Genomic DNA, 24,021 nt, shown 5'->3' with positions numbered 1-24,021 from the left:
ATTGTGAATGTTTTGACTGCAAGATCACAATCGCAATGAAACTTTCAGTATACCTTGTATAATTAATATGGGTAAAAATGATTATTTATAAAAGGATTTTTTTTAAATATTATGCATACGATGTTTCATTTTGGCTCAAAGATATCATTTTATGTAAAACTAATAATCGGGTATAATATTACAATATTGTGAGAGAGGAAAATTTATATATATATAAGGAAGAAAGGAGAAAAGTGAACGCTGCATGTCAGGGCTTGTATAATAACGGGACAATAATATGCAACAACGCCCAGGATCAGTTGTTTCAAACCACAAAAAATATCATTGTTAGTAGATAAGGAAGAACACAGATAGATATATTTATTTATTAAACGTTTATGGGTGTTTAACCGAAAGTTTGCACCACGAATGCTTAAAATTCTACGGAACATTTACAAAATAACTGTGGCCATATAGAAATCTATTTTAAACTAATAATAAAACAAAAGTTCATAGAAACAGTAACATGTAAGTACAAGTATAATTTTCAGTAAGTATTATAAGCAGTAGCTGTAGAAAAGGTTTTAACCATTAGCTTAACAGCTTATGAATTTATGTAATAGCAGATAGTAAACGAGTTTTTATTGTAAAATGAGAACAGTTTTCAGCAATGAGGAATGTTGCACTTGCTCCAGCGGACGTTTGGATTAACTGTATAACACCAGGGGGCGCTCTCTCCATCCGGGTTCCTACAGTAGTTGAACTGGTCGGCGAGATTTCCGAAGCTATGGGCGGTAGGTGTGTTACTGGCCCAGGCCTGACACAGGTCTCCAGTATCAGCAACGTTATGTGTTCCAAAGTAACGTAACCCTGAGGGATCTGAGCTGGTGAGGCATTCAGGTGCTGGTATCACTATAAAAGAGTTATCTTAATAACTCAGCAGAGAATAAAAATACTCATTTGTTTTCATTCTGAATGTTCTGGAAAAATAAAATGAAATATTTTTTTAGCTCTACTGGTCAGAGACCAGAAGAGCTTATGCGATAGTAAGGTGTCCGTCGTCCGTCCGTCTGTACAATTTTTCAAAACGCTACTCCTCCTACAGTTTTGGTCTGATTTTAATATAACTTGGCACACAAGTAGACTACACTGTGCATTTGTTTCGGAACGGTTTTTTCTTAGAATTTTCTGTGAAATTCCTATAAAACTCTACTCCTCCTACAGTTTTCATCTGATTTCAATATAACTTGGCACACAATTAGACTGATAAAAATAAATTTCGATTTTATTTACCAAAAATAAAATTTTCTGTTTCCTTTAAAATTACTTACAGTTTTCATTTGATTTCAATATAACTTGACACAAGTAGACTACACTAAGATACATAAAATAGTGCATCGGTTTTTGATTTCGAAAAGGTGTTGCCATAGTTACTAAAAATAGAATTTTCTGTGAAATTCCTTGAAAACGCTACTCCTCCTACACTTTTGGTCTGATTTCAATATAACTTGGCACATAAGCAGACTACACTAAAATACATAAAATAGTTCATCGGTTTTTGATTTTGATGAAAGGTGTTGCCATGGTTACTAAAAATAGAAATTTCTGTGAAATTCCTTTAAAACGCTACTCCTCCTACAGTTTTAGTCTGATATTAATATTAACACAAGTATACTACACTGAATATATTTCGATGAACGGTGTTGCCATGGTTAGAATTTTCTGTGAAATTCCTTTAAAACGCTACTCCTTCTACAGTTATGGTCTGATTTCAGTATTACTTGGCACACAAGAAGACTACACTAAGATACATAAACTAGCGCATCAGTTTTTGATTTCTGAACAGTTTTGAACTAAAAATAGAAATGTCTGTGAAATTCCTGATGGCAATGGCTTCTTTTCTCATCCTTTGTCATAAGTACAAACCAGTAGAGCTACAGTCTCGACAGAGACTTCTGGTTTAATTATAGAATTCTAATTATTAGAATTCCTGTTTCGTGGGTTTTTTCTTAAGTACCTCTTAGATACTCGTTTGAAAATAAAGTTTTATTTAAAGTTTTTTATTAATAAAGAGGGATAAAAATTATGTAAAATATTTTTAGGTCTTATTTATTAAAAATATATCAAGAAGATTCTTATTTACCGCAATCTGGAATATCGCAGAGCTCCCACCGTTTGTTGGGGTCAGTTGTGTAACACCAGGGGGCGCCCTCACCGTCCGGGTTCCGGCAGTAGTTCTCTGGGAGGTTGGAGGATGAGTGGGTGTGGGGGGACTGGGACGCCCAGGCTTGACAAGATCTCCCCGACACCGTCACATTAATCCTCCCCAAGTACTCCCAGCCCGTAGTGGTTCTCTTACACTCGGGCTCCTGTCGCTCATCTGAAATATTGGGTTTTTTTTTTGTAAAAACATAGTGACTTAAAAAAAAACAAATATTTGTGACCGTACGTACATCTGTTAAGCTATTGTTGTTTTAACTTGTGAGTATATATTAATTACAAGAATTATTACAAATCTTGTATTAAGTGATGAATTAATAATCCCTTAGTATTTGTCCTGCAATCTTTAAAGACAGTTGAGATACACCCAAGTGCAAAATTATAATCCTTATTACAGGTTTAACTTTCAATAATTGTTCTTATAGTAGAAAAAGGAATGAATGAATACAAAACTAAAAATTGTTTTAATTTATATAATTCATTTCATATTTATCGGAAGTATGTACTTTTTTCTTATATGTTAAGATTATAATTATAAATAATTGAATTTTGAAATCTATTTTTAAAGTTTATTTTATTTTAAAAAATGTGTAAGTTGTTATTACATGCATTTACATTCACAATATGCAAAAGCAAACGAATAATGTTTTTTTTTGGTGTTTTCATTTTCAAAAAAATTGATTTATTGAATAAATTTATTGATATTTAGCACCTTTCAGACACACATGAACTTTGTATATAAAATTAAGGGCAATGTGAACATATTATACAAACATTTTCCGGACTTGTTTTCATATGTATACTATTAACGAAAAAATTAAGTTGTTTATAACCATAACCAGAACACCTAACCTAGAAAATTCATTGTTCATGTAGATTTACATTGAAACTGGTTTCTCAAAAAGAGGGAAATAAAGGTTTTAGATGCTAAGGTATATGGTTTTCGTTATTGTTATTTTGTATGTATATTGATTAATAAGATAATGTTTTACCCTCTACTTCACAGTTATTTCCCTTGAATCCATTAAGACAGGTACACGTGTATGAAGTCCCCGCCACTTCACACTGTCCTTTGTTTTTACATGGATTTGGAAAACAAGGCGAGTCAGCTGGAATCATTGAAGAAAAAAAGTGTATGAAACACATTTTAAAAGATTTTTCTTGGTATTGTTTTGATAGGAAAAAAAATAATTTAAAACTCAAAATAAATATAATAGGAAAGGTGGTAAGATTTTTTTTTTCAAATTATTTTCCTAACCTCAGGACGGGTTTTTACAGTACTCAGTTTCCTATAGAAAGTAATGACTATCTTCTTGCACACGACAGTTATATACTTTTAGTGAACTAGAGATAATAGTTTTTTTTAATATGTTATTTTTATTTACCACAGGATGGTATGTTACAGTACTCCTTGGTGGGACCTGTGTCTCCCTGCACGTGACACCAAGGCTTGGAAGAAGAATCAGGGTTTCTACAGTAGTTAGCATCATCAATCATTGTCTCTATAATCAAAAGAAATGATTCAGTTATTTTCTAGAAGATTTTAATATTTCGAATTTATACTTTTCTTTCAATAAAATTTGATAACAAGAGGACCATGGGCCACATCGCTCACCTGAGAAGCTTTGACCATTCTGTTCTTTACCAGATTTCCTCCTTGTAATACATAATGCATCCAACCCTACCCCACTGATCATAATTTAGACATTTTGAAATCTACACTACCCCAGGATCCTTCCATGTGCTTCCACATAAGTTTCAGCTTTTCTGGCCCAGTGGTTCTTGAGAAGAAGATTTTCAAAGATTTTTCCTATATATTTCTATGTAAAACTTTGATTCCCCATTGTGGCCCGCCCTTCCCCGGGGGGTCATGATTTGAACAATTTAGAATCTACACAACCCAAGGATGCTTCCACATAAGTTTCAGCTTTTCTGGCCCAGTGGTTCTTGAGAAAAAGATTTTCAAAGATTTTTCCTAAATATTTCAATGTAAAACTTTGATTCCCCATTGTAGCCCCAACCCTTCCCCCGGGGGTCATGATTTGAACAATTTAGAATCTACACTACCCCAGAATGCTTCCACATAAGTTTCAGCTTTTCTGGCCCAGTGGTTCTTGAGAAGAAGATTTTCAAAGATTTTTCCTATATATTTCTATGTAAAACTTTGATTCCCCATTGTGGCCCCGCCCTTCCCCCGGGGGTCATGATTTGAACAATTTAGAATCTACACACTACCCAAGGATGTTTCCACATAAGTTTCAGCTTTTCTGGCTCAGTGGTTCTTGAGAAGAAGATTTTCAAAGATTTTTCCTATATATTTCTATGTATATTTCTATGTAAAACTTTGATTCCCCACTGTGGCCCCGCCCTTCCCCCGGGGGTCATGATTTAAACAATTTAGAATCTACACTACCCCAGGATGCTTCCACATAAGTTTCAGCTTTTCTGGCCCAGTGGTTCTTGAGAAGAAGATTTTCAAAGATTTTTCCTATATATTTCTATGTAAAACTTTGATTCCCCATTGTGGCCCCGCCCTTCCCCCAGGGGTCATGATTTGAACAATTTAGAATCTACACACTACCCCAGGATGCTTTCACATAAGTTTCAGCCTTTCTGGCCCAGTGGTTCTTGAGAAGAAGATTTTCAAAGATTTTTCCTATATATTTCTATGTAAAACTTTGATTCCCCACTGTGGCCCCGCCCTACCCCCGGGGGTCATGATTTGAACAATTTAGAATCCACACTACCCAAGGATGCTTCCACATAAGTTTCAGCTTTTCTGGCCCAGTGGTTCTTTAGAAGAAGATTTTTTAATGACCCCACCCTATTTTTGTCTTTTCTTGATTATCTCCCCTTGTGAGGGGACTTGGCCCTTTGTATTAACAATTTAAATTCCCCTTAACCCAAGGATGCTTTGTACCAAGTTTGGTCAAAATTGGCCTAGTGGTTCTTGAGAAGAAGTCGATAATGTGAAAAGTTTACAGACGGACAGACAGACGGACGGACAGACAGACAGACGGACAGACGACGGACAAAATGTGATCAGAAAAGCTCACTTGAGCCTTCGGCTCAGGTGAGCTAAAAAGTTATTGTATGAAAATATCAAATATATCCGTTGCAAGAAGAAAAAAACTGATGCTTTGGTCATTTATTCAAGTCTCTATCGTAAAAAAAACCCATTCCACAGCATTAATATATTACACATTTAAAACGTGTTACTGGATAAACTTAACTTTGGAACGACTTAAACGCACACGCTTGTCTTCAATATTCCATATATCATACTTGTTTAGGGATTCACAATCAAACAAGTTTACAGAAGTTCATCAAATTAATGCTTGTCAAGGTTTTCACTAGTAATCAACACTCACCATCTGTCCAGGGTAGACAGGTTTTTCCCGAGCTCGATACACTCACTTTACCGACATAATCCAGACCTCTCCCAGTCATAAGACAATCCCTCTCTACTTTCTCTGCAAAAAAGCACTAATTATTTCAGTAGCAGTATCCAAAAATTTCAGTCATAAAGGGATTCCTGGATAAAATATGTCACTCTAGCTGTATGTTTGATTTTAAATTATACACAAATGGCATTATACATGTAAAGGAACATAATTATCTTAATCTTAATTATACTACATAACACCATAACAACGATTTTCTGATATCTACAGCAATGTTTTTTTCCAAATTACTTGAATCCCTTTAGGCAATGATTTACCTAATCACATATTTATCTTACCACACAGGGGGACCTGGCACTCCCAATGATTTACCTATATACATTTTTGTCTTACCACAACGCGGGACCTCGCACTCCTGCCAGCGAACGTGAGGATCCTGAGTATAACACCAAGGCTGAGGGCTGTTGTCTGTGTTCCTACAGTAGTTCTCATCCTTATCTAGCTTGTTGTAGTCGTGAGGGTGAGGGGTCTGGGAGTCCCACCTCTGACAGGGGTAGCCTGACTTTGTGTAACTGATTGTCCCCGTGTAGTCCGCGCCGTTAGCTGAGTATGCACACTCTGTAGCACCTTAGATAATGAAAACGTAAAGTGAAAAATTCTCGAGAGGGACGTTAAACAATATACAATCAATCAATCAATTAGATAATGAATGTTATAAAAACAATTTAAGTACAAATGCTTGTCATCTTAAAGTCAGATCTTTGTAATTAACAATTACTCGTAGATAAGAATGGGAGAAAACGCAATCGTTAGATTATACTTTATGAGGTTTTAGCTAGAATTAAAGAAAAAAAGTACATTTTTACTCATTCAAAGAAACCTGGTTGTCTTTTAATAAAAACATAATCTGATATAGACTGTAATGATATGTACATGTAATCCGTTTTTATCCGATTCCGTTTATATCAGGTTGTTAATGTTTAGTCTAAAAATGTAACTCTGGGGCAGAATAAAAAAGCATGCAGCACGACTTAGATGTTGTGATTTATCAAGGCCTAAGTTTAACCAAATAGAAACATTACATGGTGTCAGAAGGAGTTAGACTTCTCTACTACAGACGGAAATTTACCGGAGAGATGGAGAAAGTGGGAACAAACGATGAAATTGTACCTGAACATTGCCATGCATGCGAGAAACGAAAAAGATAAGTGTAGTGCTTTTCTCTATATCATTGGTCAAGAAGGCAGAGAAATATTTAACACTATGACAATACCAGATGAAGATATTGATAAGATTGATACACTGTTTACGAAGTTCAAAGACTACTGTGCTCCTAGAGAAAATATTACAGTTTGGAGACATAGGTTTCACACCAGAGTTCAAGGTAAAATAGAAACCATTGACCAATATGTCACAGACTTGAAAATAATTTCCAAAAACTGTAAATTTGGTGCATTAGAAGATGAAATGCTAAGAGACAGAATTGTATGTGGAGTTTATTCAGAAAAAGTCAAAGAAAGATTACTCAGAGACAATGAACTCACATTACAGAAAGCTTTAAGTATGTGTCGTGCTAATGAAGAGTCACAGAATAGATTAAAAGATCTACAACATGAGGAACATGTGGATGCTGTGAAATATAAACAGTCTGTCAAAGCATCAGTAGGAAACAAATTTCCGTCAATCCAGAAATATATGAAGGGAAATGTGTATCAACCCAAGAAGCAAAGTGTGTCAAGTAAACCTATCAACACAAAATCCTTTACATGTGGAAAATGTGGAAGCCAGCATGAGAAAGGAAAATGTCCGGCATTCGGGAAAAAATGTAACAGATGTCACAAGTTAGGACATTTTGCATCAAAGTGCAGGACTAAGTCTATTCATTCCAATGAACTAGAAACAGATGAAATGACAAACAGCTGTGAGACAAGTGAGAAGTTCTTTATTGGTGCTATTTCAAGTGGAAACAGTCAAGATGAAATCTACTCAAGTTTGGAAATAAACAACATTCCTATCAAGTTCAAGTTGGACACAGGCTCTCAAGTGAATATCATCACAGAGAAAATCTTCAAGAAACTAAACAGCACACTCACCAAAACTAATGTGAAACTTACGAGTTACTCAGGTGATTCCATACCTATAGCGGGAAAGTGTGTTCTTCCATACAAAGATCAACAACTTGAATGTTACGTTACACACGCAAATCAACCATCAGTATTAGGATATAAGAGTTGTTGTGAACTAGGGCTGATCAAAGTGACACTAGCTACAGAAGAACTACAGAGTGATTTTTCACCTATTGAGGAATTTCCAAGTGTTTTCACAGGATTAGGGTGCTTGAAGGAACCATACACCATCCATGTTGACAGTAGCGTACCACCTGTTGTTCATAGTCCTAGACAAATACCAGTAGCATTCCGTGAGGAACTCAAGAAAACTCTAGATGATATGGAAGCCAAGGAAGTGATCAAGAAAGTTGACCAACCAACTGATTGGGTTAATTCTCTTGTGATCGCTGAAAAATCCAAAACAGGAAAATTACGCATATGTCTGGATCCTCGTGACTTGAATGAAGCCATCAAACGTGAACATTTTCAGTTACCTACCATTGAGGACATCACAACCAGATTATCCGGAGCCACAATTTTCAGCAAACTTGATGCAAATAGTGGATACTGGCAAATACCACTAGATGAGGCCAGTCAACTTCTTACAACATTTCATACACCATATGGACGATACTGTTTCAGACGCATGCCTTTTGGCATAAAGAGCGCACAGGAAGTTTTTCAGAAGAGGATTGCTCAACATTTTGACAGTATTAAAGGTGTTGAAGTGGACATAGACGACATACTTGTGTGGGGGAGAAATAAAGAGGAACACAACAGACGACTAAAAGCCGTACTACAGAAATGCATGGAAATTAACCTTACCCTAAATAAGGACAAATGTCAGTTCAACAAGACAGAGATTGTTTACATAGGACATGTGATCTCCAAGGAAGGAGTAAAACCTGACCGAGAGAAAGTCGAAGCAATTATCAACATGCCACCGCCAACGGATAAGAAAGGAGTCGAGCGTCTGCTAGGAACTGTGAATTATCTTGCCAAATTCATTCCAAACATGTCAGTCATAAATGAACCAATCCGAAGCTTACTCAGAAGTGAAAATATGTTTATCTGGGAGAAACCACAGGAGGATGCGTTAAAGGCTATCAAGGAAATTTTGTCCAAGGAACCAGTTCTTACTTTTTTCAATGTGAACAAACCTATATGCGTTAGTGTGGATGCTTCAAAATGTGGACTAGGTGCAGTGCTTATACAGGACAAAAAACCAGTTGCTTATGCGTCTAGAGCGTTAACAGAGACTGAAAAGCGTTATGCTCAGATAGAAAAAGAACTGTTAGCTGTTACTTTTGGTCTAGAAAGATTCCACCAGTATACTTATGGAGTAAACGTTGTTGTTGAAAATGACCACAAGCCGCTGGAGAACATTCTCAAGAAGTCACTGGTTCAAGCTCCACCGAGGCTACAAAGACTACTACTTCGCCTTCAGAAATATTGCTTTGAATTCAAATACACTCCAGGAAAAGATTTGATAATAGCGGACACACTATCACGTGCTCATCTACCTTCAGTGAAAAAACAGAAAGAAGAAATAGATGACGAAATTGAAGCTTATGTGAATTCTGTGTTTCTTGAGGGAATTCCTATAGCTAAGGATATTCTACAAGATATCAAGAACGAAACCAGGAATGACACAATCCTCAGGGAAGTGATTCATAATATTGAAAATGGTTGGCCGGAATACAGGAATCAGCTGTCCAAACCATTACAAGAATTTTGGAGGATGAGATCCGAGCTAACATCAGTGGATGGGATTGTTATGATTAACGAAAGAATCGTCATTCCAGAAGTTCTACAACCAGAAATCCTTAGATACCTTCATGTAGGACACTTCGGTATTGAAAAAACAAAGGCTCGTGCAAGGACTGTAGTTTATTGGATCGGAATGAATGCAGACATTGCCTCAATGATATCCAAATGCAACACATGCATGGACTTCAGAAAGAAGAATACAAAAGAAACATTAAGACCAACACCCATACCAAATGGACCATGGCAGCTTGTCGGAACTGATCTATTCACACTTAACAATGAAGACTATTTGGTTATCGTGGATTACTACTCCAAATTCTTTGAAATCGCTAAACTTGAAAATACTAGGAGTAAAACTGTCATCATTCATATGAAATCTGCATTTGCCCGACATGGCATACCATTTAAAGTAATCAGCGACAATGGACCGCAATATACATCCAGAGAATTCAAGGATTTCGCAAACAAATGGGCATTCAAGCACATAACATCAAGCCCGTACTATCCACAAGGGAATGGTTTAGCGGAAAAAACTGTCCAAACAGCAAAACGTATGTTGGAAAAAGCCAGAGTCGATGGACAGGATCCTTACATTAGTCTACTAGAATACAGGAACACGCCGTCAGATGTTGATTCACCAGCGCAACTACTAATGAGCAGACAACTCAGATCTATTCTACCCATCACCAAAGAACAACTCAGACCTAAAGTCATTCCAGCAGAGAAAACTTATGAAAAAAGAAGAAACTCACAGGATCAACAGAAGAAGTATTTCAATAGTGGACAGAAAGATCTTCCGTATTTGAAACCGGGAAATACAGTTCGATTCCAACACAGAGGACATTGGATGCCAGGATACGTGAAAGATAAAGTTCATGATCGATCGTACAATGTAGAAAACTTAAATGGTGATAAATTTCGTCGAAATCGCAGAGATATCATCAAATCAGAGGAAACGAGTTTTCGAAAAGCTATCTCAGAACATGATGACCTAGATGACTTCAGTGAGACAGAAGTACCCGTGCAGCCAGTACTCGAGAAAAGTGTGCCAGAACAATCGTTAGAGCCGAATCAGCCGATACAAGCAGAAACGTATAAAACGCGATCCGGACGTGAGGTCAGACGACCTAAAAGATTCCAGGATTAAGTGTGATGTGATTATGTGAGGGGCATAATAATCCCCAAGTGATGGGATCTTGTGTGAGGGGCATAATAATCCCCAGTGTCATAAAATTTTGAGAACTTACCGGTATATTGAAAGATGAATTCATGATTGATTGTATATATTATGTAAATATGTTATACTCTATATCTCTAATTTTCAGTAAATTATGAATTTGAAATTTTCTATCTAAATTAACAGTAAAAGTTTATTTTGTACATTTTATCTTTAAAAGGGGAAAGATGTAATGATATGTACATGTAATCCGTTTTTATCCGATTCCGTTTATATCAGGTTGTTAATGTTTAGTCTAAAAATGTAACTCTTGGGCAGAATAAAAAAGCATGCAGCACGACTTAGATGTTGTGATTTATCAAGGCCTAAGTTTAACCAAATAGAAACATTACAAAATTTAATGATAGAAAAATTAATATCTATCTACCATGGATTCTAACTTACTACAATAGGGAACGTCACACCAGTCCCATCTTGTGGAGGCTGACGTGGTATAGCACCATGGGGAGGGTTCATCCGCGACCCGGCAGTAGTTTGACTGATTGGCGAGGTACGCATACTCTGGAATAAGTCAAATAAGCTCATACAGTACATTTGCATTCTAGGTAAATAACTTTTAAAATGTCAAAACTTATTTCAAGTTGTAAATTAGGGCGTTTTAATAAGAAATTATATATATTTGATTCTAAGTCATTTACTTGTGGGTACATCATGTGGCTCGTTGACTACCCATGCCTGACATTTGACCCCATTCTTGGTATAGTCACGTGTTCCTTCGAACTCCTTTCCATGTTCTATACAGGTCTTAAGCTTGCTTGAATCTATAAATTAAAATGTCTATTTTGGGTTTCTGTGTCAGGGAAATGTTAACTATGTTATTTTAATACAGTTACGATAACATCAGTGAATAAAATATTGTTTAAATTTAAATTAAATTTTAACACAATATCCAAAGTCTTTGTCCTTTCTTTTTTCCAAAGATATTTTAAGACCACAGAGACTAACTTTTAATTGACATTAAGTACTCACCACATTGTCCCACCTCCCACGTGATCTCGTCAAGAGCTACGTCACTATCCCAAGCATCTCCAGTAAGAGCTTCAAACGACAACTGAAATAGACAGAGTGAGAGGTTATCTTGTAATTTGTTTCACATGACCAATTTAACTTGGCTTAGTCAGATTCCATTAGCTAAATTAAATATTTATTATGTTGAGATAGAAAAGTATTCAATTTATGATGTTAGACCTCACACCTTCAATGATTTTTTTAAAAATTGAAATCAGAGAATTTTTTGTTGGTCAATCTCACTGTCTAGTCGATTAAAGAGTGGGGCATCTCATTTAATTCATTATTCCTTCCATGATTTTTCTAGTAAATCGCATCATTACATTTTTAGAATTTTAAATCGTAACTTATTTTGTATACTCAATTTAAATAAACCTATTTTTCAAGAAGCATTTCATTGTAAGAAGAACATCGGACATTACTTGCCTTTAGACCCGCTGTAGCGGGAACATTGACCTGAGCCATCAACCAATCAGAACCCTGATTTCCTTGTTTAGACCAAAGTGAGGTCTTGGCTGTGTTTGTTCCCTCCACAAAGAGTGTCAGCTTGTTAACATTTAATCCGAACATATTGTATGCAAATGAAAGACAACCAGCTTTCTCTGAAATATCGGTATATATATTAATTTCGTTATTAAGCAGTTAATACAATCAAAGAACGCACAAAAATAACTTTACATATCAACTATAGACAACGTATCACGTGTTATATAACTAGACTGCGCTCACCGAAAATAATACCTTAATATTTCATTCATACATTTGCAATTGCAAATAGGCACCTTTTATCTAAAATAATACCTACACATAGTGTTATTAATTTACATTCTTTGGGCAATATAAGACATTATTATACCTCTGTGAATTTGTTCAATATACAAACATGACGAATAAACATGATATCTTTTCCAAACAGCCCCTACTGTGAAATAGTTTTTTTTGCTATCTGCCCTGGTGAAATAGTCATCAAACTATTCACCGGCAGCATTCTGTTTCCCTCGCTTTTCTTCTCGAAAACTTCTGGTTTTTTACGCAATGTGACGCGTATATATTATGACGTAACACAAGTTTAGTCAGCATCGGTATAATATTGAATATCATAATTGTGTGTACCGTGGACCCTCAGAAATTAACAAAAGTTACATGTAAGTCAGCATCGGTATAATAAAACACCTATTTACTGGCTATGAGGACAATAGCAAGTTTATGGTTCCCCATGTCAGCAAACTATTTACCCAGGCGCAGCCGAGGGAAATAGTTTGCAGTCGAGTTGGACGATAAACTTGCGATTGTCCTCATAGCCAGTAAATAGGTGGATACTATTTCACGGCTTCCTCTAAAACAATGGCTACCAGTGTAAAATTAAAGTCGATTTACTCACATACTACAGAAAGTGTAGCAAAGTGGTATTTTTATTACACAAAACATCTAAGATAGTTATCACCTGGGAGGGGTACCACAGTTTGTAGGATAGCTTTGTCGCCCGGTTTTCTGGGGGAGGACATCTCTGTGAAGAGGTAACTCTCTCCCCTGTAGGCTCCCTCAGGCCCTGTCCCTTCTGACGTAGTGTGCTTCTGTAAAATACAATGATACAAAAGTGTTGTTATATTGACCTTTGTATCTACAGAATAAAAATTAGATTTGTTTCAAGTACCAGTTATTTAAAAAGAAGTCGTTCTTTGTATCTTGATTTACATCAAGTGTTACAGTTATTACTGCCAAATGCATTTGGAATCCTAAATGGATACAGTATATTCTCCAGTGCCTTTTACAAAAGGAAAATTTCACATCTTAGAAAAAAAAAACAATAATTCATGAAAGATCAGAAACAAAAAAAAATTTCTTCAATAACACCTTATTTGCCTATTGAAGTTGTCATTTAACTTTTTGTTAAAAAGCAGGGTATTTTTGACATGACCATTTATGACAACAATTAAATAATTTTTTTTCATAGCCTAGATTTTATTTAATTTTTTTTTAAACAGCAAAGTACGTATTTCATAACAGTGAATAAAAAAAAACTGTAATATACATCAATATACAGAACTATAAAACTATACTCACAAATCCAGGTCCCCATTCAAAGTTGTCTCCTTCTTGAACGTTTTGAAAGAAACACTTTTCATGTCTCTCAAAGGTGCATTTTAGCTTGACATCGGCTAAACAAAAACAGGGAACATTTTTCTTTCAGTCACATATCTACTTTTTTCTTCGTATAAAACTTACTTCTTTAAAAGGAGTTATTTGATAAAAGCACAAAATGAGATGAAGTTATTCCCCTTACCTATGACCTGGTCACAGTTGTCCCCCGTGTATCCGGGTTGACACACACACTTGTACTCACAAGCCTTCAGCTCTGTGGGGAAACACTTCCCGTACTGACAAGGGTTATCCCTACATACTACTCACATGTAAATAGAAGCAATAGAAATAAGCTTAAAGTACTATTATATACCATCGATGTAAAATATACAGCATGTGCATGTAAGAATAAGGCAGAATTGGATTTTACTTATTTGATTTAGCACCTTTCTCAATATGATATATATTAAAATATCAAAACAAGACATCCAGTGGTGTACTTGCTTTCACCAAACACAATAAATATACAGAAAACAGATCTTGTTAAAAGTTAAAATTTTACTGTTATATGTAATTATTTACAATTTCAATTGTATTTCTACTAGCTTACTCTTAGATTAAGAATGATTTTAAGGTAGGCATAAAACTGCATGATTTGTTCACCTTCTCTTTCCTTCTCAAAGTGAAGCCTGAACCCTTTGTGTGTAACCCTGCTGCCAGCAAATCTGGTATCCATAGTAACAATCATTAACGTTGGGGAATCAGCTGATGTCAGGAAAGTATCTCCAACAATGTCTCCACATCGCCTAGAGATAGATGTTAAGTTTACATCAAGATACTTTAAGCAATAAACATTTTACTGCTTAATACTTCATATATATATTAGTTAATTATGCTTCAAATTTACAATTAAAATTTTTTTTTCTTTGTTTCACTGTCAAAGTCAGAGGTACGCTTCTAATGTGTATATTACTCAGAAAAGCTTTTAATTACAGAATATTTCTGTATAAGTCTTCATTTATATTTACAAATATTATTAAATAATACCTTATTCCAGGCTGGCCAGGTAGATTGTACTGAATCTCTAACCAGTGGTAACAACGAAGTGTATCCGGGTTATAGGCCATATGGAGGTCATCAACTGTCATCTTAATAATGTAACCTTCAGGTGCCTGTGGTATTAAATTTTAGATGTTGATATCAGCATGGGCGCCTTTTAATATATTCTAAAATTGTTTTATGGACGCAGTAGTTCAGAAAAAAAATTCAGCTGATTAAATAGCCTCATGACTGTTTTGTTCCTGGGAAGAGGATTTTTCATATTTCCTTTCTTAAAATTTTGCTGCTGCTAACCTATGATATTGATTTCAAAAAAGCTATAAGCAACAATATCTTATTCAACTTAAGTTTTACATTTCCTGGCCGGGCAATTATCGAGGAGATTTTATCACTTTGCTGTATAACTTTGAAACTTAATCATAATAAACGTTCCTAAGATGAAGGTGTGGTGGCTTGCCATTTGTACATATTTTAATTCTTTTTCACAAATAAAAAGAATACTTTAAGATACTTTACGAAAAAAATGATTGAAATCGAGTGCTTCTTGAGAGAAAGGCGGAAAATTTAAATACTTCACAGACCACAAAAAAAAGACAGACAGAAAAACTCATTTGAGCATCTACAGATAAACTTAAAACAAAGACAAAGTTAATGTTTTACCTTCACAACCCATCTACAAACTTTTCCTTGTCCAGCTTGGCCAGGGTAGTTAGGGGATGTTATAAAAACATCTTTATTTTCACCAAGAATGGAAGCTTCCTTCAAAGAAATAATCCCTCCACAATCTAAAAAAAAAGAGGAGAGCTATGTTCAAACAAGAAAATAGTTTCCATTATAATGATCTTCAAAAAATATTAAATATCTTAATTATGATACACTTTTGAAATCTACTTACTGTACATGTATTTATGGAGACTTTGTAGTAACCGAATCCCTTGCTCCCGCGCTCAGTAATTATAAAATGTGGTATTAATTAACCTTTTCCAGTGAAATTCCCACACGAAAAAGGGTTCAACAGACCTTTGCCAAGTGAAGATCGGAGAATACTTTTTATTGCTGATATTAAGGCTGTATTTAGCTCCATTAAGGATAAATTCAGCTACAGCAGTGATTGACCAAAAATAATGTAAAGCTGAGATTTTGAGATTGTCTGATGGCGGATGATTACCACTTCCAGGAAACGCTCCCTGTACAGATTTGACATTCACCTGTTATATTATTTACCTGAGTCAGTGACGACTGTCTGACACAGGTCTCCGGTGAACCCCTCCGGACAGGTACAACTACAGGTAACGTTCACGTATCCCCCATGCTGGCAGACTGGACGGGAGGTGCAATGAGCTAAACAAAAAATTTAAAGGTGTGATAAATAAAACCTTTCTCTAAAGGGTTTTAGAATGATGTCAATGAACAGGTTTCACAAATTGTAAAATTATTCCAAGGTACAAGTCTCATTTTAACATGTCTATGCTTTTGTTTTTATCAAAAGGGGATAGGGTATTTTTTTTCCAGAATTGATTTAAATCTACTTTATTTTTTTCATTACCTGTACAATCATAGTGGTCCAGCAGATCTTTTAAATCGTAGAAAGACAAGACCTGGTTCCCAGGAACTTCTAGGAAGTACAGATTCTTATCCTTAAGTTCTATAGTCTTTTTTCCACCGCCAAATGACTTGAAACAAAAGAAGTGAAATCAATTTTTTTCGACACAAATTTACATATATCAGAGTTTACTTTACATGTATACATGTATGAACAAATAATTTTCAATGAATTAAACCAAGATTTATAGTTATTTATAGACATGTACTTTCCTTATTTTACAAAGGTATTTTCATTAAAGCAGTGTTTTATTGCTTTATTTAATGTTAACAAAAAACAAGAGATAAAAAATTATTGAGGAAAAATTACCGTGTATCCGTACTGCATCACGCTTCCTACATCATACGGGTTAAGATTATAGGTCAATCGTCTGTAGAAATTATTCTTGTAGTTGGGATCGATGTTATCCCATATAATTTTGACATATCGATCCCGATCGTTACGGGACTGTTCGTGTCTCTGTCCGATTCTATGCAGCATTTCATGTACAGCAATACTGACCTATAATTAATCCAATATAATGTATGAAAGATTAATTTTGAACGGAAAAATGATAATTGTTAATTTTTTTTGCGATATCAGGTTCAATTTATTTTGCACATTGGATGGATTCATCATAGTCTAAATTTATTTCTATCAAAAATAAAAGGTGATTTAAAATTCTAAATCCAAACACTACTTACTGATCCACATCCGGGTTCTGCTAGGGTTATATGATGTTCCTCGTTACCATGGAAACCAACTCCCGAACTGCAGCCACCTCCACTGTTAAAGTAAAAAGAACCAGTTTATGTCATGACAAAGAACAGTCCCTCTAAACATTTTTTTGAAATCCTTATTCTGCTACCTTTAAAAATGACAAGGATGTTAAAAAGTTTGTGTTTTAAAATATTTTTATTCTCAAATCTTTTGTGAACGGTTGTTCAGTTCAACAAAAACATTTCAGGAACGTTTTGATTGTAGATATTTTTGTTTTAAATTCCTTTTATATTCTTCAGTTAGCAACAGGACATTTCTTTAATTTGTTTCGTACAGTCTTCGAGGAGGATGCATACTTCAAAACACGGACGTATCCCGTGTGTCCGACTTCCGCCGCTACTGACGAGGATGATGGCTTAAATCTAATACAGGTTAGCTGATTGAATATTTCAATAGCTTCTAGAAATGGCGCTCTGTTGGCCACTGTAAGATATACAAAGAGAAATGCTATTCCAATAATTAAAATTTAGATTATGTTACAATGAGAACTGTCGTCAGCTTCTGTTTGTTTACATTTCGTTTTCAATTTGGTGTCGTTTGTAAAATTAATTAAAACTGACCTAAATTATCATCAAAGATGTAGGGGACGACACCTTTAGGCCAGTTTGTGGAACCCGGACCGAAATTCCTTTTTCGTCTCTGGAAAAATAAAGCATACAATAAATAACATATTACATTAGTCCAGATGACAAATTCTACATAATACTAGTATACATGCATTTCAAATCATTCGGCAGATAAAATACAAGAGTTTAATGCCCAAATCATTTAAGAGTATAACATGTATATGAATCAAAGAAAATGAAAAAAGTTAAGTATCACTCTAACGTTATTTTTGAATTTTGATTTGGAATATAGGCAAATTTGGTTGTAGAAGTACTTGACTTTGCCAGTGCAATATTAAATCCATGTAGAGCAAATACATGTTTTTACCACTATTTGAGGATTTTCAGTTAAATGCACAAGAAGAACAACCTACATTTCCGGAAGGTTTAGATAGATATACAAGTACCTGTTTTCCCGGTTTGCCCTCCTTTTCGGACTCTACCTCCGTCTCCACAGTTCGATCCAGACTCTCTTCTAAAAGTCTCGTCGAATTCTCGGAATGAGTCCCTTTTGGCTGAAATATCCACTCAATATTATTTACATCATTATTAGTTTTCCTGGGATATTTTTTATGTTACGTTTTCTTAAAAACATGTCTGAATGTATTGCAACACGATCAATCGACTTACAGTTCTGATATTCCCATCCACTCCTACTCCAAAGCTTAGAACCATCTGCAAATCAGGATCATTGGGATCCAGGTCCTAGAAAATATAAAAAAAAAAATATGTTAGTTTAAAGACCTTTTCTAGTTCATGACACAGACCTTAAAAACACAGACCGTAAGGGTACTAAACACACAAAAAAATTGATGCATGGATTGATATATATTATTTGACTGATTTTGATTTGAAACGACATAAATTATAAATCCCTGAAATATAAAGATATTGTAGGCTTTTCTTGATGCTTAGATATGAGAATTTGTTTTGCTTTCTATATAATTCCATACAAAATTTTGCACAAATTTTTAACCTTATGACAAATTGTTGTACAATTCTCTCATTATATTAGGTAAACATTATTAAGGTTACCAATTAAAATGTTAATCTATGAAAAATACTACTAATTTCATAAGTAAAATTGTGTGTGTTATTTATCCTTGAATGCTGAGTAACTACGTGTATAATAATCAATGGTAAATGGACATATTTTGTGAAATTTTTTTTGACATTTACTGAGTATTTAAGGGCCATAATACGCAGGAATATTAACAGTGCTATTCATGAATCTGCATTGCACATTTGCATAATGGGCACAAGCTTATTTAAGATAATATAACTTTTATAAGACAATGGGATTTTCGAATGCCATGGTGTCAACATAAGGTCCTTAAATAACCTTCTTGCCGGTTAGATGATTTAAGACATGCACTGCAACATTTTTTTTTTAATTGTTGTGTTTTCTTCCTCGCATTTTAAACAAAACTTTACCCTTTCTTAATTTTTGGTGTTTCCAACATTTTAAATGAAAAACATTTAATGAACTTTAAAGTTTTCAAACTTTTACCATGAAATATATGGAGATAACGAAGCAGATTTTGAAAATATTGTAAAGAAATGAAAGACCTTGTCGTCCATCTTGTCTGCCCTAAGTCTCTTACGTCCATTTCTCTTTGCTTTCCTATCTTCTTTCTGAAGAAAAAAATTCAAACTCTCGATCAGCAGAACTTTTATCGAATATAAGAAATATAAAATACATCAGAGGACAATCTGACAGTATTGAACACTTGCCCTGGTTTCCTCATATCTCTCCAATCTCTTCTGCTCCTTCAGTTTGTTCCTTTCCTTCTGCCTGGATGCTGTGTATATACAATCGATTCAAAATATCAATCTTAATCGCGACAGGTATCGGCGCATATTTTTGTTATAAATACTGCGGAAACCTGGTTTTTGCATGAAAATTCTTCATTTTTTTCCCCAACTATTTGCCATTTGGACCTTCACCCGAATATGCTTATTTCGAATAGTTTTCTAGTCATGTTAGTATCGATAAAAACTTAAGTTTATAATATCAGTTCCGATGCTGGCACGAACATGTCAGTTGTTACATTAAATGTAAACTGAATCTTCCATTTCTGGTCCAATTATAAAAAAATCGATGCAAAATTAATATTAAACTTTAAAACTACATATCGTTTCGTTTTCAAATCGTCAATTTAAATGCATAGTTTTGTACGCAAAGATCAAGAAGAGATATAAAGAATGAAAAACAACATTAATTATTCATTAAAAATTGTTCAGTATCAAAAGAAGAAAATGATTCATTTTAGAGACAAATGCATTTTTTTTTCAAATAACAACGTCACCGTTTTATCAATGCGTTAAAAGGAATGAGCCATGAAAAGAAAAGGAATTTTCATTTAAATATAAATTTGTGTTAAATTTCAAGAGGTATTTAATATTGTCACTCAAATAAAATATTTAGTTTTTCATCACTTACTAAATAATTTCTGAACCATTGATATATTTTTGTAAAGAAATATATAACAAGGTTTGAATTTGAAATCCACAAGTCCGTCGTTTATATTAATTTTAGTAAATGTATGATGCTAAGAAATAATTCATTTTACAAAGGACGCAGATTTCTTAAAAATCTGTATAACCTAATAGTTCATTTTATCATGTTTCATTATCTTCAAGAAAAATCAATTAATTTACACAGCTGAGAAAACTTTATTTAAGGTAAACATGTACTGAATTTATAGTTTATTTTTAAGTTTTGAATTTCAGTTTCATCACCAACTTATAATTAAATGCTTTCGATCTCCAGACGACTTTCTAATATTTTTCTTTCAACATCTGTTATTAAATAAGGTTTATGTACATTTTAAATTCAGATGTTGTTAATAAGTGTGAATTTTGAGTTCGTCAAACCAGACAATTTCTTGAGAACGCGCGCAAAAGTTTTGGAAATACTATTCTTTATTTCCAATAAATAAAAAATACATTCCATATTTAAATTTTTAATCAGAAAATTTTTAATTCCATTTTTATTGTCATATTTCTTTGTAAAAGTAACACTTTCCTTTTTTGAATTTACATAAAAACCACAGGTAACTCTTGATGGCTCGAACTTCGATCTCTCGAAGTTCTTGATCGCTCGAAGTGAAATTTTTTCCCTATATAACTAAGCAAATTTACTCTTGATTTCTCGATCTCTCGAATGATCTCTCGAAAAAATTGCACACATATTCTATTGAAATTCACCCTTGATACCTCAAGTGGCTATGTGTAATTGCAACTTGACCTGATTTAACCATGTTTATTCAGTCACTTATTCTGCAAGGTGATAATTGATTTATAATTAATCTTTTATATACAAAATAATTATCATCGCAATCACTTTAATCAGAATTTAATTTTTATTTCATTTTTAATTCCCTTTTTGTTGTCATATTTCTTTGTAAAAAAAATTTTAAAAACACGAACTGACGATGTAAGTTTATTCAGTTTAATAAATATTCACTTACATATCGTTGTTTTGTAAAAACTTTTTGATTATATATATTTAAAAAAAAACATATAAAAAGGAATGGTTTCATAAAAATGGAAATATGTAACAAAAAATGATATTTAAAGTTGTAAATTACATGTAGATGTGTCGATATATAAAATATGATAGTTATAAAATTGAAACAATACATACATTTGTCTTTGTCTTTGCCATCTATGAATGTCAAGGAGACCAACACCAGTAATACAACTAGCAGGCAGAAATAACCACGCATCTCTGTGTGTCGCTAGGGCCGAGTGGAAGATTGACAAACACGGACCCTCTTTATAGTAAAATTCACGTGAAATATCCACCCCTTACTAAAGAATTAACTTTTAATATCCCACCCCCTTCGTTGAATAACGCACGAGTTCACCTTGAACTGTATTGAAATTGAATGTTTCTTATTACCTATATCTTGTAATATTTAGACTTAAGATGTAAATTTTTATTTGATATTTCCTTTTTTTTTCTTTGCTGCCTTCAATTCATTTCCATATAATTATTTTTCTCATTTACAATTGATAGAGATCGAAGTGATTTTTATTTCTCTCTCTTACTTTGCATTGTCATGTAGCTGTATTTTTATGTTCTCGTTAATGTAAATAGAGAAATGGACTTGGTTAATTAATTTAAAATTAATATCAGAGGAATTTTACAGCTGTTTATTAAATACCCCGCTGCTATTATTATTGCAGTTAACTTTTAGTTAAAAATAAGAATTTGAATATCTGTAGTGTACAGCCCGTGCATTTTTGAAAAAAAGAAGAATAAAATCAAGAGAAAGACAAAGCTAAAGATACTTTTCTTCCTTTTTTTCTATACTAACTTTAAAAATTTTGATTTTTTAAAGGCGATATCCTACAACAGTGTTTTTATTATGCGCCCGGATCGATAGATCCAGGGCGTATATTGTTTTTGTCCTGTCTGTCTGTCTGCCTGTCTGTCTGTCTGTCTGTTTGTTTGTCCCGAACTTTAACCTTCACCATAACTTTTGAACCATGAAAGATAGAGACTTCATATTTGGTATGCATACTCCACTAATTAAGCTCTTTCAAATGACACTAAGGTCAATGACCTTGTGACCTTGTTATTTTAAATATTTTTCATTCATTTAGATTATTTTTATATAATGGGGGGGGAGTATTTTGTAGGCATTTGATTAATCACTACCCATGTGGATACAAAAAAACCTCGTGCAATCTTTCCTGTAATTTGATTAGACATACAAATAAAAGAAGTTTTACATTCTTATATCTAGCAGTGATGTGAACATAGTTGTTGGAGATAATTTTTATTGTGAAGAGAAGTTTTGAGAATTTACTGGACTAAGGTGACTAGTCAATTAATGCTTAATCTTTTTATGACATGCATTTCTATTACGCCTTTTTGTTGTTGAATCGTATAACTTGTCAGTTTTTGTTTAAAAAACGTCCTTCAGTACAAAATTTTTGGCACACCAAAAGAGATAATGGGTAAATGACAGTTCTTTTTTTCCAAATGTCATTGGTTTGCTTATTAAGATGATAAAGATTAGGGCATTTGAAAATAATAATTCATTTGTAAGTATGAAGACTCAATGACATGCACTAAATGCAAGCCTCACTGGTTTAGAACATTTAACAATTGTCAAATACCTGCTTTCAAAAGGGCCTGTATCCATTAGAAACCGATATTGACATTGTCAAATATATTACTGAGACACAATACATAAGCAGGGATTTTTCTAGCTATCTTGAAAAATAATTTCCCTTCCACCAATTTTTTTTTCGACATTTTTTATTCAATACATATGTGTCTCTTAAATTTTGCAAAAATGTTGATATATAAAGGGTGTTAAGAAAGTTCGTTCCACAGTTTTCTTTTATATTCAAAAGGAAATAGGATGAGAAGATATTTACAATTTGTGATATTTCATAAATAATTTTAACTGTCTTTTGTTGAATCAATAAGGAGATGGCAGGAATTAAAACCAATTTTTTTCAGAAAAATTAGGGATGTTTTTATATTAAGTACACAGGTCAACCTTTCAAATATTATGCAAAAATTATCAAATCTGTGAAAAATTTCAATATGAGAAACCTATTCTATTGAAAAGTGATGTATTGTTCTTATACCTACGCCCAACAGCTTGTCTGATGCAAGATAAGCAATGAAGAAACAAATGTAAATTATCCTTTATTTTTACTCAAAATGACCAGCATTTCTATCGATCGGGTGCTTTAAAGATGTTATATATATTTTCATATGGAAGAAAAATCCTACATTTTCCTTAGAAATTTTATAAATTTAAAGCACACTCTTGTGATTTTGTTTTAAATTTTTGAATATATCATAACAATATATCAAGTGAATTTAACGTTTTATTTAATCATAACAATGATATGTAAATATAATTTACAGTCTGAAGAATTATTGCATCTTTATTTTAAAAATGAAATGCCTCACTGTGCACACAACTTAAGTTTGTTTACTTAAATCGGAAACAGTCCTTCAAACTTTGTCTGTATCAATAACAAAAAAATTAGGAAATATTATGCAAAGTAAAAGAAGAAGTAACAAAGCTTATTTCTTTTATACAAAATCTCTTTTAATCATTTGTCAAAAAAAAATAAACATAAATTTTTAAATTAAAAAAGAATTGCGCGTACCATGGAATATGCCAGCAGAACAACTACTGTTCATAACCGT

At 33.7% G+C, this 24,021-nt stretch overlaps 1 protein-coding gene across 1 annotated transcript; it reads right to left on the bottom strand.

Moving 5' to 3' along the window:
• Positions 1-379: 379 nt before the first annotated feature.
• LOC134247569 (uncharacterized) lies at positions 380-21,579 on the bottom strand. The gene is made up of 27 exons (XM_062729908.1): positions 21,484-21,579; positions 19,565-19,636; positions 19,404-19,465; positions 18,465-18,539; positions 18,242-18,349; positions 17,790-17,868; positions 17,526-17,652; positions 17,154-17,235; positions 16,780-16,971; positions 16,414-16,540; positions 16,092-16,208; positions 15,528-15,652; positions 14,856-14,980; positions 14,472-14,614; positions 14,011-14,127; positions 13,791-13,885; positions 13,171-13,300; positions 12,153-12,328; positions 11,688-11,769; positions 11,357-11,479; positions 11,103-11,219; positions 5,997-6,230; positions 5,571-5,672; positions 3,585-3,701; positions 3,192-3,308; positions 2,123-2,359; positions 380-891 (listed from the first exon to the last, which is right to left on the bottom strand). The coding sequence occupies exons 1-27, from the start codon at positions 21,563-21,565 to the stop codon at positions 644-646; spliced, it is 3,411 nt and encodes a 1,136-aa protein (XP_062585892.1). The 5' UTR covers positions 21,566-21,579; the 3' UTR covers positions 380-643.
• Between the last annotated feature and the right edge of the window lie 2,442 nt (positions 21,580-24,021).

Source organism: Saccostrea cucullata, unplaced genomic scaffold, assembly GCF_032062105.1.
Source record: "Saccostrea cucullata isolate Sc308-1 unplaced genomic scaffold, CSIRO_AGI_Scuc_v1 ctg1997, whole genome shotgun sequence".
Lineage (NCBI taxonomy): Eukaryota > Metazoa > Mollusca > Bivalvia > Ostreida > Ostreidae > Saccostrea > Saccostrea cuccullata.
Note: the sequence above shows the minus strand (reverse complement) of the source record. Positions and strands in the feature narration are given on the sequence as shown.

Coding starts and splice junctions, on each gene's coding strand:
- LOC134247569 (XM_062729908.1), bottom strand. CDS start 21,565: ATGCGTGGTTATTTCTGCCTGCTAGTTGTATTACTGGTGTTGGTCTCC. Junction 19,637..21,483: donor TGGCAAAGACAAAGACAAAT/GTATGTATTGTT, acceptor GTATATACACAG/CATCCAGGCAGAAGGAAAGG. Junction 2,360..3,191: donor AAATAACTGTGAAGTAGAGG/GTAAAACATTAT, acceptor CCAATATTTCAG/ATGAGCGACAGGAGCCCGAG.